This window comes from Apodemus sylvaticus, chromosome 1 (assembly GCF_947179515.1).
Source record: "Apodemus sylvaticus chromosome 1, mApoSyl1.1, whole genome shotgun sequence".
Taxonomy (NCBI): domain Eukaryota; kingdom Metazoa; phylum Chordata; class Mammalia; order Rodentia; family Muridae; genus Apodemus; species Apodemus sylvaticus.
In genome coordinates this window covers 16,864,982-16,884,082 of record NC_067472.1, presented here as the reverse complement: position 1 = coordinate 16,884,082, position 19,101 = coordinate 16,864,982, and the positions used below count along the sequence as shown (strand labels likewise).

General features: G+C 47.8%; 1 protein-coding gene across 9 annotated transcripts in view; it reads left to right on the top strand.

The window, feature by feature from the left end:
* The window catches only part of Pax2 (paired box 2), a 79,639-nt gene that overhangs the window by 14,900 nt on the left and 45,638 nt on the right, over positions 1–19,101 (top strand). For all 9 annotated transcript variants that reach the window (XM_052172304.1, XM_052172301.1, XM_052172300.1 and 6 more), the window contains exons 4-5: positions 16,329–16,414; positions 18,101–18,220. In XM_052172304.1, coding sequence (XP_052028264.1) covers positions 16,329–16,414; positions 18,101–18,220 — 206 coding nt within the window. The remainder of the gene's footprint in view (positions 1–16,328; positions 16,415–18,100; positions 18,221–19,101) is intronic.

Sequence of the window (19,101 nt, the reverse complement as noted above, 5' to 3'; positions counted from 1 at the left end):
ATTTATTTCCAAGAGTAGGCTGATGCTCTCCGGGTCTCTGGCGACCAGCCTCTGGGCCTGCCAGGCTAGGTAACTCTGCAGGTGCTGTCCACTGTGCGACAAATTTTTGTTGTGAAGGGAAAGGCAGGAGTTCAAGGTCAAATACAATTAGACATGAGGAGAAGTTACCAAAAAAATTAAGGAGGAGAAATAGACGATAGACAACCCACTAATGTAGGAAAGCATTTTCTTGGTTTTCTAACCTTCCTACTGTAAGAATAGTGCCTCACAAACAAACAAACAAACAAACAAACAAACTCTTGTTTGTGAAAAATGTCACCATAAGACTCCCTTGCAATTGTGGTTAAAAAAAAAAAAAGGTGTGGGAGGAGGGTTTGGAGGCATCTACGAGTCTGTTCCTAAAGAACTCGAAGATGTCAACAGGAAAGGAAGGCCTACAGTCCAGCTTTCTCTCCAGTGCCTGGAGGGTCAGCTGCCGTCTCCATCGAGGTTTTGCTGGGTCCTTCCTGACAATGCAAGTGGCTCTGTCACAGGGTAGTGTAGCGTAGAGGCACACATGGAGAAGGACGTTATGCATGCACGCCTGCCCGCCCGCACACAGCCTTTTACACATAAGAGAGAGCTGGTGGCTCATAAGAATGAACACATGGCCCCCACAAATGAGCCTTTTAGTACCGTGATACCGTTGATGGAAGCAGAAACCCTTAATGCTATTGAATGGAGCGCTATGAGTTCCTGCTTACTAAAACATAAATTAAGTTGAGAGGAGAAGAAAACCCAGGTAAGAAAAATCATTTGGGTATATCAGTTAGAGACACTGAAAAATAGCTACGGTGCACCACGAGTAAGGAAGTTGTAAATAGCATTAAAACTCGAGAGGGAAAGGAAATAGAAGTAGGAGGGACGAGAAAAGGCAGAGCGTTAAATCACAAATAGAGGCTTGTGTACAAAGTCACAAACCAGATTTATACCAAGCTTAGCAAAATCTACAGCCTGGACTGACAGTAGGTGGAGATCCCGGGGGGAGGGGGGAGGGGGGGAGTACACGGGCCCAAGGCATCCTGACAGTGTAGAGAGAGGGCAGGCTGCTCATTGTGCTGGATTCTGGGATTGATCTGCTCCCTGTGCAGGGATCTGATTGGCTCTGCAGACAGTCAAGAATGCAGCCGCGCGAGAGTCTTTAAAGGTCTTTAAACACATGAGTCTCTTGTGAGCTGGATCCACGTTCTAATGGTTCTCCGAGGTAGTAACCCATTCCTGGAACACCGCCTGCTTGCCTGAACTCTGCAAACAACTGCTACTCCGGCCCTCCTTAGTCTTGTTTTATTCTGGGTTATTCTTTTCCTCTTTAGTGTTCACTTGTATCTTGGGAATGCATGAGCACTTGCTGACAAGCAGGTTAATGACCATGGCGACGCCCAAGCATCTGGAGGAAAATCAAAAAACTTCAGTCAATCATCTATGTTAGTTGCCCATAGGATGCCAAAGAGCTAGTGATTTAGCATGTCCACCCGGTTGATTTGCTTTCTCTGGTTTCATTCAGGCACAGAACCAGTGTACCCAGGAGACACCTATTTCAAAGGAAAATATTCTAGGAAGCATAGTGTGGTGGTTAGGAAATATCTTGGATGCGCTGGGTTTGGTTTCTGATTTAAAGGGAGCCTGGGCTAGGCACAGGGGTGGCAGCAGTTTGTGTCTGGACAAGCTCAGCCATTGGATACAATGGAAGAGGCTCCATCCAAATAACCTCCCGGTGGGTGTCCATTAGGCCTGGCATGCACTAGGGAATCTGCCATCTAAAGGACCTTAATAGACATGACCAGTCACTCGCCCACCCTTCCAATCACCCATCCAGAGATGTCTTGCTGAGCACATCCTGTGTGCCAGGCAAGTCACAGAAAGCTCTACAACACAATGCAAAAGGGAGGCTCCAGGGAGAAATCGCCATAGTTTGAGTCTGGCTAACCTCCTAATCCTTTCTGTACCTCAGTTTCCCTAGTCATATAAGGTAGGGATCATCACTTAAATCTCTTACAGACTCTCACGAGGGTTGAATGAACACACCCACCCCACCCCACCCCACCCCGGCAGCAAATCTACTTAGAATCGCACCTAGCCAATATTAAGGAATCAATAAATGTACTATTCTTATTGCAATAGTAATAATCAAGTATGCATTTTTAGTTTTAGCCTTTGTCAATATGTGTCTTCTGGTTTGTATGTGTATAGCACTGAAGCATTTTAAATAAAAGGGTTTGAAGGGTCATGTGTCTTGGCTCACTTCTGTAATCCCAGCACTCAGGAGGCTGAGGCAGTAGCATCTTGAAAGAAAGGCCTGTTTAGGTTAGGTTTCTCCATAGAGAAACCTTGTCTAAAAGAAAACAAGAAAAGAAAAAAAAGAAAGTTTGATAAAAGAGCCAGAAGGATATTTATGAGTAGGGTTGGCATCGAGAGCACTGGTGAGGTTCCCGGGATCCTGTGAACCCGGCTGAAGTCAGGAAGTGATCTGACCCTGTATGTTTTCCAGCAGGTGGTGAATCTCTGTGACTCAGGTCTCTGAAAACTGAATACAGTTAGTCAAGGACTTGCCTCCTTGTCCACTTTGAAAGCCCAGCCTGTATACATGTGTGCATATGTACGTGCCTGTTTGCACGCTCGTGTGCACAGCCATGCCCTCTTCTGGGATGAGCTGGCTGTTGTCTGAGGACTTGGAGGGTGGCATTTTCCAGGCTCCGTGGCATTTTCCCAAGTTGTGCTTCTTTGCATTTGTAATTTTTGTTTTTAAAGAGATAAATGAGACAGTGGTGGGGGAAGTCTTCAGGTGATAGCTTTGAAGGGTTTTCCTGGTTCTTAAATGCCATAGCGGGGAGAGAGAAGGAAGGCAACCAGGAAGAGTGGGGGGAGAAAGGCAAGAAAACAGAGGATGAAAGCGAGGAGCAAGCGTATGGTTAAGCTCAAACCATATCCGTCAAGTGTGGGCCTTTGTAGCTGGGTGCTCCCGGGAGGATGGGGGATTCTGCAGCCTCTACAGCTAGCACCACCACAAGGGAAAAGTATTTTAAGAAAGGAATTTAGGAAGCAAAATTACTTCAGGCTTTGTCTATTTGATACAATGATCCAAAGTAACTGGATAATGATATATTCCTCTGTTCTTTTGGTGTCCAGCAAGAACAAGGTGAAAACCAAAGTTGTCCTAACTGAGGATAACGTGTCTCTCGTCTCTGTGGCAAATCCCATGAAATGAGGCTGAGACCCGGTCTTGCATTCTCTGCCTTTGGTTCAGTGACCTCTATCAGTTCAGTGAACACTCAAGTGCCTAACCAGTTACTTCTCAGATACCTTAAGATCTCTTTTGTTTTTAATTATGTGTGTGTAAGTGGGTGTGTGCACAGGAGTACAGACACAGGGCACAGGAGTGTGTGCCCCTGGTGGCCAGAGCTGTTGGGTCCCCCAGAGCTGGACTTTCCAGCTGTTGTGAGCCACCAGACATGGGTGCTGGGAATTGAACTCAGATCTTCTGCAAAGACCTGAATAGTATGTGCTCTTCAGTGCTTCGCCATCTCTCCAGCCTCTTTTTGGATATCTAGTAGTCAAATTAGCTTTTAAAGGGCCATTTTTCTCTATTATAAAGTTAACTCAGTGCTGGGGGGGGGGGGTGTTGAGCTTTGGGCCTTGTGTAAACTAGACAGTTGCTTAACATTGAGTTGTATCCCTAGCCCTAGGAAAAAATTTAAAATCAGTTAAGTTGGCATTGCGGGGTGGGGAGTGGGGGTGGGGGGACTATGTCGCCCTCAGAGTGTTTTCAATTACCTGTGAACCTACTCGAGGGCGCCATCTTCCCTTTTTCCTGGTTGTTAGAACAGAGCCAGCTGTTGCCTTGATCAATCCCCAACCTCTGCATGGTCCAAGCAACCTAGGAGGAGGAGCCCCACCCCCCCTGCAGCCAGAGGAGTGGTATCCAACTTCTTTCCTTAAAACACACAATACACCTCTTGATTGACCTTATGATTTTATGTGCATTAGTGTACTTGCTTACTTGTTTACACTTGGCCAATCTCAGGGCTGTTTTACCCAGCAAACATTTATAGTCATCACCATAACCACCACCACCACCACCACCACCACCATCACCATCACCATCACCATCACCACCACCATCAGCAGCAGCACCATTATTATACTTTAAGCTAACCAGCCCTTGCTACAGTAAGGCAGTATAAGTAAGATAACATATTAATTGATGTAAAGCCTAATGAAAAATCCCCACAGTGTTTTGCAGCAGTGTTTATAGATGTGGTAATCAGAGTACAGAGAAGTAAAATAACTTGCTCAAAGTCACAGAGTAGGTAGCAGACCCAGGATTTGAACCCACAGAGGAGTGGTGCTGAAAGCCATGTATTTATCTACTACACTACTGTTCTTATTTACTTTGGATCAAAGACAATGCAGATGTGAGTAATCTCTTCGCCTTGTTGTACCCTGCTGCAAACCTATACTCAAGCTTAGAGCACTGACCCTGTGCCATGGTGGTAGGTCGCAGCTGTAATTGTAATTCTTCCATGACACTTGTCTTCTACTGGGCCATATCATCCAGTCACAGTGGGGAAAAGATGCCTTGGGACAGCACCACAGAGAGAAGAGGAACAGAGGCTCTGGGAGCTCTAGGTCATGGTGGTGCTTCCCCCACCTGGCCCCTGATCCCCAGCTGGGTTGTAGACTTTACACAAGGAGAGTGTTTGTTTGGCCTTGGGGCTTTGCTCCCTGGATAGGTAGATGTAGGGAGGGTAAGATCAAGACCTGAACCGGTATGGATAAGTCAGAACTCTCCTGCCCGAGAGTAGACATATAAACTTTATTATCAAGAGGATAGTTGTCCTGCCTCTCTAGAATTTTCTCTCTGGAAAAAGCAGTACAAATGGCCAGGTCAGAGGAAGGTTAAAAAAAAAAAAAGCAGAAGGGATTGTCCCTCTCACCCACAACTATAAGAAGAAGGCCATTAATGTAATTACTGAATCACACAACTACCACCCAGATCCAGCATCATTACTCAGCCCACGTCACCAAGGAGACACCCATTAACCTAATCTCTGAGACATACACTATGAATAAAGAGATGCAGATATGATCAATGAACACAATAATTCAAAGCAGAAACAGACACTGCCACCCAACAATACTCAAATTCCTCTGAGCAGTCACCTCGATACAATACCACAAACCAAAACAAACCTGAGGCGAGTTGCTGGGATGTGTCCACACAATGTCACACACGCTAACCCGAGACACAGTTCAAGCTCTCCACCCCACAGGGCCACCCGTACACAAAGCCTGGGACGAGGTGGCCCGTGGAGCAATGATAAGCATTGGTAGGGTCAGCTTTGAAACGTCCAGCCCTCAGCATGCCCAGTCAGAGCTACAGTGTCCCCAAGCTCAGTACAGCTGCCAGGATGGAGCACCGCCCCCTGTCCAGCAGGTGGACGTATCTAGACCATCACTTCTGATAAGGCCTCAAGGCTCTGGTTGCTACTAAAAGAGTAAACTGTCCCCAGAGCCTGCTTCCCGAGACAGGACAAATCAGCTCCATCCTGGCTGGGGTTTAATAAGACCTCGCTGTTATGGAAAATGACAGAGCTGCAGGGACGGTGGGGACAGGTGGGGGGTTGGGGGGAGATCTCCAGGCTGGGTGCAGGAATTCCCCTCTGACTCCTCCCTCTAAGGCCGTTTTGAGCCGAAGCCCTCTCTTGCTAGGTGTTCACTGAGTATCGATTCAGTCTGCAAGCAATTTTAATATTTCTTCAGGGACTTTCCAGCAACAGCACAAGTCATTAATTCACCCTCCCAAATTGCTTATTCAATAGCAGGAACATGGCTCCTGAATAAAGTCCCAGAATTTATGTGACTTGCACGAGTCAGGAGGTCAAACAACTGTTATGGAGCGAAGTTAAAAATCCAAATAAAATATTGACACTTTTTTGGGGAGGGGAAAGAGAGGGAGGCCAAGGTATTTAAAATAGGTTTTTGTTGCAATGCCTCCAGGATAAAGAATGGAAGGGGACTGAAGACAAGTTGGAGTTTATAAAATCAATGGAATTTATTGCACATCTACTTGGCATTTAATAATTCTCTCATTTCCACGTCCCCCACCCCCATCCCATTCTGGCCACAGACTGGGAGATACACAGGTATACAAATGCACATTTATGCACATCAATACTGCCTCGTGGACCAATGTGAAGACAGGATTGTGATGTGCACGACTCAGGCACCCAGAGAAGGGAGCATCGATGGGTTTCACTGTAGCTGAATGTGTTTAACAGAAGTAGGCATAACTTGACAGATATTCATGAAGTCGCTTTTGATAAGTATATTCACTGTTATAAATCTCAGATCAATGCATTAGATATGAATATAAAGATGTGTTCATCACAGAAATAGTTTTCTAGAATGTAGACGCCGAGAAACATCTGCACGCAGGATCATCATGGGATTGTGTACACGATTTGCAAATTATGGTTTGTTTGCAACACAGACATGATACTTATTAAATGCATGGGGGACGAAAGCATGTTTCAAATCACAGCCACATACAACCTTTGCTAGTCGCCTACAAATGTTTGCTCAGTTGTCCAAATCATGTATGTGGAAAGACAAAGAGAATCGTTCCTGCTCAGATAGCTAATAGACACAAAGCATTATTAATATAGAAATTTCCAGAGGAGATCCTATTATGCAGCCCTCAGATACTGAAGTCACAGGCTTGGGTCCAAAGCAATCTGATATTAAGAATGTGACCTTGGAGCTGCTTAGCCGTGCGGTTGCCTCTAAGATAGAACAGAGAACTGGCCTGTTTGATAGAGCAGTGATTAGGATTTGAGTGAGAAAATGCATTGTGTACTGTGTCTCTTTTATAGTGAATACAAAATAAATGATAGGGGTCTGCAAGGTGGTTGGGTGGAAGGGGTACCTGCTGCCCTGGCTGATGACCTGAGCTCAAGCCCCAAACCCTAGTCAAAAGAGAGACGCTGGTGTGAAGAGAGAACTTACTCTGGCAGCTGATCTGCCACACTAGCATTCCATAAATAAAAGTAAAAACTTTGAAACAAATGAGAGTTACGACTTTCACTGCTGTTCTTCGCAGCTCTTCTAGTGAAGTCTAAACTTGGATCTTGATTTGTTCTTGGCAAGACTAACTTTTTCTAACAAGTGGCTAGTGGAGTGGACTCTAACGTGGGACACCCACGCTTCAATTCTGGATCTGTTACGGAGTGTGACTTGGACAACTTAGCTAATATTTCCGAGCCCCAGTTTAAAGGATGGGGATAATAATCTTCGTAGGTACCTACAGGTATTTCATAGGTGCACAAAAACTAAATTTTATTTGTATCATCATTACTTTTAAGACAAGATTTCTCTACATAGTTCTGGCTGTCCTAGAGTTCACTAAGTAGACTAGGCTGGCCTTGAACTCACAGAGATTTCTCTGCCTCTGCCTCCTGATTGCAGAGATTAAAGGCATGCACCACCATACCTTGCAAGAATTAAAATTTAAAGTCCATGTAAAGTACTTCTGACAATGCGTGGTATATATAGTGCATGTGTTAGCCCACAGTATCTCATAATATTCTTCTGTTCCAATAATATTAATAATTTGATAGTTATTAAGTTCTTACATTATAGCTAGTCTTGTTCATTGCTAAATGGTAAGAAAAGGAATTGTGACATTTGTCCTTGCTGAACTGAGTCCCTGGAGGATTCTGTTTAAACTGGATAAGCAAAGAAAGAATTCAGCCCTGTGCTGGGCCCTGAGGGGACAAGAGGAACAGAAAAGGGTTGACTGGAAAGCTGGGAGGCAGGAGGCAGATGGGGAAGATTTGGAGAGCTTTCTGAGTAAGTCTGACTCTATGCATAACAGGAAGAAGCGCCTATTCTTTCAGGAAAGAGACGGACGGATTGTTTTTTTGTTGTTTTGTTTTTTGTTGTTTTGTTTTGTTTTTGAATCTGTGAGTAGCTGAGGTGACAAGAGCTAGAGGTAGAGAGACCAGGCAGTCACCAGAAAGCCCAACGTCCCTGCAGGCTCCCCTCTGCTTACAGAGGGATGTTACATGCTCATGGAAGTGTAGGGAGGACTGACAGGAGCAGAGGGGAGACTCATCACAGTAGTGAGCCTAGAGCTGGACCGATTACCGTTCCATCCGGCAGCCCCTGAGCCACCAGCCTCTTCCAGCAGGATCATGGGGTGAACAGCTGGTAGACCCCAGCTTTAGCCGGAAGCCCTGACAGATGAGGGCAGGACCAGTGACGGGAGGAGGTAGTCTGGTCACGCTCTGGCTTGGCATGCACTACAGACTGGTTTCCAAATGGTTAGTTAAACACATTGCCCCTTAATTTTTAGACCTATGCATATCTTGAAGTTAAATCAATCCATATGCTTACTGTTCATCACAGAAACCACCACGATTGCCCCCTTGGGCCAGCCCCATGGCCCATCTAACCTGGTAAATTGTGTCTGGCCTGGGCTCCCAGGGACACACAGTGGAAGGGTTATTGCCCTCAATGCCAGACTTCGAAGGCTGGTGCAGGAAATCTCATCGTGTCTAGGAAACAGCTAGAAGTCAGACATCCTGGAAAGCACAAGAACTACTTTGAATTTTTTGTTTTTATTTTTAACCTGGAGGTTTAGTCTCTACAGAGAAAATGATAGTTTCTGGAATTTTGGTGGCTGCTGCTTGGAGTTGGATGAAGGGTAGTGTGGTCTGAGATATGAGTAAGGGGACCATCTTCATGCCCTGGGACCTCTCCTGAGTCTCCTACTCACAACTAGCAGGTGCTTCCCTCACACCCTGCCTTGGGCTCATCTTCTCGGATTACAGAATTCAGAATTTTTAATTTATCAAGAGGAAGGAGAGACCAAAGGGTTTGTATTTAGCCCATGCCCAGGGGATTCTGGGATGTTCCAGGGCCCTCATTTGAGGGCACCCTTCTGTGAGATTTCTGGAAGGGTTCTCATTCTTGGAGCTTATGCGTAACTTCCAGTTGAGCGATCCTACAGTCCAGGCACTCAGGAATCAGAGACAGGAAGAATGAAAGTATGAGACAAACCTGAGGCACACATGTAATGGGTTTAAAATGTGAGCCTGGAGCCAGGTATGGTGGTGCATGCCTTTAATACCAGCCCTTGGCAGGTGGAGGTAGGTGGATCTCTGAGTTCCAGGCTAGTGTGAGGTCTACAGAGTGAGTTCCAGGACAGCCAGGGCTACACAGGGAAGCCATGTCTTGAAAAACAACCAAAAAAAAAACCCCAAAAAACAGCAAAAAAGGGGATGTGAGCCTAGACTATATGAGCACCACCATTCTTTGCCTCAATATATGTATGTGTGTGTATGTGTGTGTATATACACACACACATATACACACATAATGCATATACATTATGCATAATACATTATGCATATATACACATATATGTATATTGCATTATGCATATACTATACCCGTATGTATAGTATATGCATAATTTAAGAGCTTTTGATGCTATGAAAGGGAAGACCTTTCATAACATAGGACCTGTGTTCTAGCTGTGTCCTGTTCTAGCTGGAATGGAAAGGCCTGTTCTCAGCTATACAGAATGAATGGCCTGACTCACCTCACTGGTATTCTCATTGTTTAAACTAAAACCCACTGAAGGAGCCTGGGCAACACCTCTAAACTATACAAACGGCAGGGCAGCCTACAAAGGGAGGGTGTGCATGAAGTGCCCCCAAGTGGCCACCGGGGAGGCCAGGGGCAGAATGTGCTGGAGTCCTCATGTAAGGAGAAAGTAAATCTCAGCCTCCGATCTATATGAAGGGGCTACTCAGTTCCTTCAGGCCCTCTGGGGTAAGCACCCTGTCAGGAGAGGGAGCAGCTTTCTGAGTGATCTATGACATCTGGCTTGAGGATCTGCTAGGAAAAGTCCCTAGCTGGCTCGCCTCAAGGATGAGCCAGGGATACTTGGCCAACATGGGCACTGTTCAAAGAGTGGAGATGAAGCAATCGCCTGCATTTGTTAGAAAAGCTATCCTTTGCTGAAGCAAATATAGTTTTGTTTTTTAGAGTAATCCAGCTTATGATAGCCAGGCAGCTTGAAGTCACTGGCAGACCCCACCCTCTTATTGGTTATCTGGCTAAGGAGGGCATTCAGCTTAGCTAGTCTGAAACATCCTCCATCCTGCTTTACAAATTGCAGCCTGGGAAGTATGTCCTGTAGACTCTGGAGTGAAGCAGTCTACACTGGGTTATATATGTACATAGGGCACATGTGTCAATGCTTGACATTTTACTAGTAAGGCTCTTCGAGCAAAGCAATGACATGACCAGGCTTGGGGGCAGCCTGCTGTTCCTTGAGGGGACAATTCCGAAGTTGGGGGGGGGGGGGACACTCAGCTCTAAGCCAGTGAGTAAGATTGCACGAGGACACTCCTGGAGATCCAGGCTTTACATATTCTCAGCAGCGGGCTCCAACAGATGTCATTGCTCCCACATTCTGGTGAGGAATAGTGAGTTTCAGGGGAGCCTCTTAACCTTTGCTTCTAAGAACAGACTACCAGATATGGGATATAGAAGTTGGTGAGTCGGTGCTTTTGTAAGTCTCTCTGGCAGCTGTAGAACTGAGTAGCTGATGGTGTGAGCCCTGGGATTTGCCTAGTTGAATTCAAATCTCTGATTTGCCATATTTGAATAGATGGCCTATGGCCATCTGCAGGATGGATTCCTGGGTGTGTGTGTGTGTGTGTGTGTGTGTGTGTGACAAACGAAATGTTTGAAGTACTTAGAACATTGCCTCTCACACAGGAAAGATTCAGTTTACAGTGCTTTTTAATCACTACAGCCTTGTCTGGGGAAGCTTGTCTCTTGGTAATCCTGACCAACCTTAAGCCTTCCTCCTTTCAAGGGGAGCTGTCTGAGGTCATCTCAATGCTAATAGGACTGCTTCTTGTTTCCACCTGAGGGGAAGTTTTTGCACACCATTTATTACCATATAATACAATGCAATATAGTATCATACATAACATAACATAATATGATGGGTAGGCTAACTTGGAAACCCTGAGGCAGACTGTGGATGGATGGATAGATGAATAGATACATTTGTACTAAGTATACATACATTATATCATTCTATTGATTTGTAAAAAGTTCCCGGTCTGCCTGGCTGTAATGAGATTTTTGAACTTTGCGTGGCGATCAATGAGAGGAATATTATTGGCCTAGAGAATTGATATACCTGCTCTCAGTGGCTTGCTCTGCTCCCAGGCCAACCCGGCCCCCCAGGTGTACGATTCCAGCAGACACTTAACCTTTTTTACAGTGTCATCAGGCTAAAAGGAATCTAATAGTGACACAGGACTTGTGCTCAGCACTCTGCCACTATTGCTTTCCTGTCACAAATAATTTATAGCCTTCTATTTCCATCCCCGAGCCCTGCACCCCAGCCCTACCTCCCGCTTTTCCCCAGCTCCCAGGAATCGATAAACTCACAGAGCCATAGTGGGACTTCAGGGTGCAAGGAGATGGACAGATGGACAGAGAGAGAGAGAGAGAGAGAGAGAGAGAGAGAGAGAGAGAGAGAGAGAGAGACAGAGAGACAGAGAAAGACAGAGATGAAGAGACAGGGAAGAAAAACAGAGGAAACAATGGGAGAATGAGGAGAAGCAGGGGAAGGGTCAAGCAGGAGCTGAGCTCCCAGTGGAAGCCTGAGGTATCTCTTTGCCAATTTAAGTGGCTTGCTGGGATACGCGCGCACACGCACAAGCACACACCTTTGTCTGCCTCACAGAGCCCCCTGAGGCTGCTCTGATCTTCACCATGGGAGGAAGTGGAGGTCTTCTGGAAATTTAACCAAAGGGGAGGTGACCTTACTACCTGCTTCATCTTTGCTCTAAAGCCCTCCCAACACACCTGTCACCACTCAAATCCTCCATGGTCCTTCCCAAAGCATGCAGGTAGAACTTGGTCCGGTCCCCAGTCTGTCTTCCCGGAAGTCTTTCTGACTGCCGTGACCCCTGCTGGGGGTGTTCTCTATCCTCTCAGTGTCTTCCTATGTAGTACCTTCATTGATCCAGTCCGGGCATACTGAGAAGGGAGGCCTCCTGCCTGTACCTGGCTCAGCCCTTAAATTGAAAGCAGCTGGGCATAGAGGTCACCCACAGGGATAATAACACGAGTGTGAACATCATTATTACAGCTAACATTCACAGAGCCAAGCAGCACACTAATCACTCTACATGAATTATCCTTCATAATCCTCACCACGGCCATAGCAAGTACACAGTAGTACTATCTCATTTTGCAGATAAAGGAATGAGAAATGTCCAAGGACATCCCAGGAAGAAGGAAACAGAGCTGAGATCCTGACTCAGGTGACCTAGCCTTGAGTTAAATCCCAAATCCCCTCACTAGACCAGGTGCGGTCGTATAGACCTAAACTGCTATCACTCGGCACCTGGGAGGCAGGGGGGTCAACTTCGAGGTATTTCTAGGTTATATAGGTGAGGCTCTATTTCAAAACAACAAACAAAACCAGAACAAATCAGAGGACAGAGAGATGGCTTAGTGACTTGGAGCACTGGATGTTTGTGTAAAGATCCCAGATGTGCTCCCTAGCACTCGCAGCTGTCTGGAACTCCAGTTCTACGGAATCCAGTGTTCTCTTCTGTCCTTCATGGGTGCCATCCATGCACAAAGTTCACATACACATATGCAGGCAGATACTCATGCACATGAAATAAAATAAATCCTTCAAAAAAATAAACCAAACCAAACCTGAATTCCCTTAGCTGTACAAAGCACCCTGGGGAGACACTGAGATCCCAGTAGTCCCTGTTGGGAGCAGGATAAAGCGTTGAGAAGGGTGAGCTCTCACTGACACGGAGGAGGAAAGAGCATCCTGTGTCAGAAAGCCGGCTTGGATAGGAAGGGGGGGTCTTCCACATTGGGGTGAGCACAGACTGTAGGGGGTAAAGATAAACATAGGGTTTTCACGATCGTGATTCTTGAATTCCCTGTGATCAGCTCTGGGACCTGGGAGGCACCCACTGCCTGGGGTCATGGATAGACACCAAAAGCCTTAATAACTCACAGCAGACACCCTGCCCAACTTCTCTCCCATGCACCACCAAGCTGCTGTCAGGGCATAGCGATTTTCCATCACTAGCTGCCTCAGCTAAATCTGTATCAGTGCCTCGGGGGTCAGAGGCTCTGGTAATCAAGACAGGAACTCCACCAGCCAGTCCCGTTATCTGTGTCCCCCAACCCCCGTCCTGGAACTCCTTAGACCAGGACCTGTCAGCCTTTAAGCAGAGCCACTGCAGGTCCACCAGACCCTGGAAGCTTGTGTAGGAACAGCTGCTTGGCATCCTTCTAGTCTGTCTTGAAGGTGAAGCCACATTGCTCTCGGCTGCTGCGGTCTGTCCCGTGGTGACCTCCCCCTTCTGACTCTGAGACTGCAAGGCTGTGAAGGCTCCTTTCTGAAGGTCCACGTGTGTCAGGCTAACTCTGCCCTGGTCCTCCATTCCAGTCCCCAATCATTCTTCCCTGCCCAGCCCATTCCTCCCTTCTACAGTCTCCCTAGCAACCTCACTCTCCTCCTCTTCTCTGCCCTGAATCATCCTCCCTACATCTGTGGTTGCTAGGCCATCCTCTGGCTTCCACACCACAGCCATCTTTTAGAGATCCGCCCCCTCCCTCCCTTCCCTGCACCTCTTCTGCCAGGATCCTGTTCCAGCTGCCTGGCTCAGTCATTTCTCCTCAAAGCCACCAATGGCCACCCTGATCCCCAAATAAATGTCTCTTCTTATTCCTAGTCCCCTGCACTTTCTGACATTGTCCTTGGCACTGTGGATTAAATCTTAACATGTCTTCCTCAGTCCACTTAGGTCAGGCCACCTGGTTCTACCTGTAGTCACTACTACATCCTCCCATGCTGTTCCATGCCCCTTTACTAATAAACTCCTTCCTGATGAGCCAGCTATACCTGGACTTGCCCAGTCCACACATCCAGAGCCAACATCACACATTTTCCTAAGCCACTCACCTTTCTGCATCCCTATCCTCCAGAACGACGCGTACCACCAAGCCTCCAGGGACACAGGAGTGTTTTAGGGCCAGGGCTGACACCGCTTAGTTACCAAATCGTGGCTATGCTTCCTCGCTTCTCTGCCCTCACAGTCCTGAAGATGCTTTTGTGAGACCTGCTTGCTACCTTATGCCTACCTGTTACCTCCCTGGGATCAATCACTTTGGTCATGTCTCCTCTAGTCTGAGCACTGCTCATGGCTTCAGACCTCTGAGGATCGATTCTTAAGTGACAAGGGAAGGTGACAATGTAACAGAAGACACAATCCAGGGACTGAGTTGAGACGCCACCCTAACCGGTAGCGTGGTCCTAAGGAAGCTCTAATCATTCACCTTTGTCTGCTCTGGTTTCCAATCTGCAAAATGAAGATGACAGCATTTATTTTGAAAGTTTCAAGAATCAACCATAGTAAATGAGTCATATGGATTATATATGATAGCGATGCGCAATAGTTTAATGAGTGGGAACTGGCTGCTCATATCATCTGATGCAACCTTTTGGCCCCACTTCCTCTCCCTCCTGAGCACACCCCACTACCTCTGGCTGTGGGTCTAGGCACCAAGCCCCACCTTGTGTTCCCCCTTGGCTTCCCCACTAATCTTCCATCCCCCTCCAGCACCTGTGTATAATGCCCCTCCCCCCCATTATCTTGTTCATCTTAGAATCTTGTTAACTACCCCCCACTCCCCACCCCCGAGACCTTGGAGATGCTGTGTGCCTGTGAGCCTTTTATTCCTAAGTTGGAAAAAGGAAGGACAAAGACAAAAGTGATTAATGTGAAGCCATGTGGCTTCTTAATGACAGTAACCCAGTAACCAGCACTGTCCCTGTTGTACAGCCTGGTATACTTTCTACTACCTTCTGTATCCCACCCCCCTCGCAGTCCTCCACCCCCATTCAGCTCAGCTCTGCTTTGGGTCAATCCCAGGCTCCTTCTTCTCAATCACTTCTTCCTCCACTTCCCTGGGATACCTGGCATTCTTTAAATATAAATCCCCCCTCCCCCGACTTTGCGGCCTTGGAAGACTATGCCTGTATTAAGTGCCTGTTTATGTGCCTATAAGTGATCAGTAGCTAAAGACTCACAGCTTGCAACCTACTGGGATGGGAAAACTGGGTGGGGAAGAACAAACTGAGCTGGACAGGGTGGGAGGCTTAGAGAAAATCCTTCCCCAGTCACTGGGCTCGGTGCCTTGCGCTATGGAGAGCCACACTTTTCTGGACTCTTGCCAGGAGGACTTATTCCCCCGGGGAAGGTTTGACTTGCTCCTTTATTTCCTGGGGGTGTACAAGGATGCCCCTTAACTAGTCCCGTAAAGAAGTCTTGACTCAAGTAAGACCAGTAGGAAAGAAAAGGAAGCTGTAAGCCAGTCGGATGAGAGGAAGGTTGTGTGGGGACCAGGTGCTGTTTGCTGTGGGGTCATCTGTGGCTCGGTCCCTGCCTTTCTGCCTTCTCTCCTTGCTGCAGTATGTGAGGAAGCTCCTTCCCTGGGCTCTGGAGGATTGTGATATGATCCTGGTTGGAAAATTGGCTAAAAAGACCTCCAGACCTGGAGGTCCCTGGTACTTGGGGGGGGGGAGGGCGGGTGTCTGAGGAAGGTGGAGCACTAATCCAAGTTCTTCCTCTCAGCCCCATGCTCACAGAAATAAGACTCAGACTCAAAACATATTTGCAAATACCTTGGCCATATAGCCAGGCTCTTCTCTGATTAGATCATAACTTAATAAAATATCCCATTTATTTTTAACTTATGTTCTGCCATGCAACTGATTATCCGTGCTCAGGTATCAGGTGTCTGGCTTGTGACATCTTCCCGGGTGAATCTCCGTGCCTGGCTATATCCCTGAATTCTTTCTGCCGCCCCAATGTCCCATCTTCTATTCTACCCTTTCCTATAGGCCGTAGGTTTTTTAATTGACAGGTGATACATATATACAAGATATTCTTTCTGCACTCACCCCTCGGAAATAGAAAAGACAGTTTTCCACTTGGTTGTGACCTAATCCTTGCTGCCCAAACTCAAGCTGCAGTTCAGTTTGGTGCTCAGGGCACCAGAGAGTGCAGACCACCCCTGTCAAGAGCTGTGCTAAGTGAATTTCAGAGCAGACAGGAGGGCCGAGGGAGAGGGTAGGAAGGCAGGGGCAGGTCCCTCTGACAGACAGGAGAAGCCTGGGCCTGACATGTGACCTGTGACAATGTTGTGGTCCTTTGCAGGATCATCCGGACCAAAGTTCAGCAGCCTTTCCACCCAACGCCGGATGGGGCAGGGACAGGAGTGACTGCCCCTGGCCACACCATCGGTAAGAGAGCTCAGGGAAGACTGAAAGCAACTCAGAAAACACAGCCCAGGCCTGGGAACTGTCTAGTCTGGGGAGATCAGGGCTGCCCGTGGTTCCTACTCACTCCCCCCTCCCCAGGGCCTCTCTGGTGGTATTAGTTCAGTACCTCCCACACAGCCTCTTCAATCTGTCTCCCCTCCCCTTTGTACTCCCCCTGCCCCTCAACTACCTGCCTCTGAGCTTCCAACAGCCTCTATCTCTATCTGATCCATTCTCCCTCTGTATCCTTCCATAAGTCCCACACTCTTTTGTGTTTACTTTTTTAGTTCATCTTAAAAAAAAAACATATTTTTTGCAGGGGGGGATGGGGTGGAGAGGTGGCTCAGCAGTTAAAAGCATGTGTTGGTCTTACAGAGGACCTAAGTTTTGATTCCCAGGACCCACACCAGGCAAGACTCTTAACCACCTGTAACTCCAGTTCCAGGGGATCTGATAACACCCTGACCTCTTCAGGCATGTACACACGCATGCACATGTACACATAAATTTTATAAGGAGATCTTTTAAAAACAACTGTAGCAGAGGAAGGGACGGAGCCCATAGCCTTACGCATGCTAGGCAAACACTCTTCCCGTTACACGCTCAGCTCAGCCTTTGATCTTTCTCTCTTCCCATCTCTCCCTTCCTTCCCAGTCCTCTTCCCTCCCCTCATGAATATGGCTGTGGACCTGTCCATCTGTCTCTCTCCATCCTTCCTTCTAGCCTCTTTTCTCTTGTCCTGTTACCTCTTCTCTCTTTGTCTCTGCCTCATGTTCTTTGTTGCTCTTTGTCTCTTTGGACCTCGTAGCCCTCCACGGGATCCCAGAGACACAGCCCAGGCCTGCCAAAACTTCTGACTTCTGCTGCAACTTTCTCTCTCTCTCTCTCTCTCTCTCTCTCTCTCTCTCTAACTTCTTGGTCTCCTTCTCTCCTGACCAGCAGGAGATAGAATTGGCTGGTGCAGCAGTGCTGGGGTCATGAGCCACGTTTCCCTAGGTCTGGATTCGTGTGCTGGCAGGAGGGTTGTACTCAGATCTACCGGAGCTCATCATGGCATAGTGGATGTGTTCACAAGTCGGTTCCCCAAGAGGGAACTACGAACTTCTCCAGTGATCTGAAGACCAGGAGCAGCTGGGAGAGAGCTGCTGCCAGAGAACATTGAGAGAAGTTTGTGTCTCCCCAAGTGTAGAAGACAGACCTTAGGGATCCCTAGACCCTAAATCAGGGCTGGTAAAGACTCCACCCAGGAGACTGAGAAGCAGTGAGCTGGGGTTTGATTCAAAGGATTTGTTCAACCTTTGGCTTAGGTGGGATTGGAAGAGTGTGGCTCCAGAGGGCACAGTTGGACCCATGCCATCCAGAAGGTCCCTCATCTACTTTCCAGGCAGATCATCTTGGCAGTCTCTGGGTCTATACTACATCCATCTTGAGGGACCAGTCAATGCCACAGATGGCAGAGGAGGCCTGGGTTGACCAGTCACCACTTTCCTCAGGCTGGGCTGACAGCCTGCAGTGTCTGTCTGTGGGAGTGGTTCCTCCCTCAAGCCTCAGAGGAAGGAAGAGAATATGAGCTCCTTGTCCTTCCTTCTGCCCTCTGGGCCTGTCTGTCCCTGCCTGGGGGCGTCAGTCTCAACTGCTCTCCTGATAGTCTCTCCTTCTTCCATCCAGTTCCCAGCACGGCCTCCCCTCCTGTTTCCAGCGCCTCTAATGACCCAGTGGGATCCTACTCCATCAACGGGATCCTGGGGATTCCTCGCTCCAACGGGGAGAAGAGGAAACGAGAGGAAGGTAGGAGGAGGATGAGCTCTGGCTCCCCCTTTGCATGCTTTGTCCTTGGACTCTGAGCTCCGGTTTCTGCGGGCCTTGCAGCTGCTCTGCTGTGAGATCAGTTTTAGCATGGGAGCCTAGGTACCCCCACTGCCCTGCTGGCTCCCGGAGAGGGGGAGGAGGCTGCTGGTGGGGCCACCAGCTTCACCATCTGCTCAGCCCCAATGGTCTCACCTTCTGTTGGGACTCACCCCAGCTGTCCCTGTGGGATGCCAGGAGGAGTGGCATCAACTGTTTACCTTGAGAAGGTTGTAGAGGTTGAGGAGACAGCTGGTATCTGACCCGGGGATGAAAGGCCAGCCTACTTTGGCCTCACTTGATCTTGGTTAGAAGGTAGCAGCTGATACAGACAAGGACGACCCTGAGGTTTTTTTTTCTCTGTAATACATGGACACTGCTCCCACTGAAGTCACTTGGGTAGCCGGACATGGGGCCTGGAGATGCTCTTTGTTATGAGAGTGGGCACCATTCTGACTCCCACTTCTCCTGCCTTTCCCTGTCTCTCAAGAGATAGCCAGTACCTTGGGTAACATAGACCCAGGAATGAAGAATTAAGAGGGGACACAGGATGATAGAAAATTAGAGGGGAGACTGGTAGGTGTACGCATGGGACAGGTGCTTTTCAGAAACTGCGGCGCTTGTGGTGCATCGTGACTAGCCAGTTTTCTTCTGGTGTGTGAGGCCTGGGCACCCAGATGAACACACAGCAATACCTCAGGCCTGAGGTCCCTCAGGATCTCAGCAAGGGAAGTAGTAACTTCTGGTCTTTGTAGGGTGTATAGGATCCTGAAGAGACTCTCCATAAAACAGAACCTAACAAAGATAAACATTAAGGGGGTGGT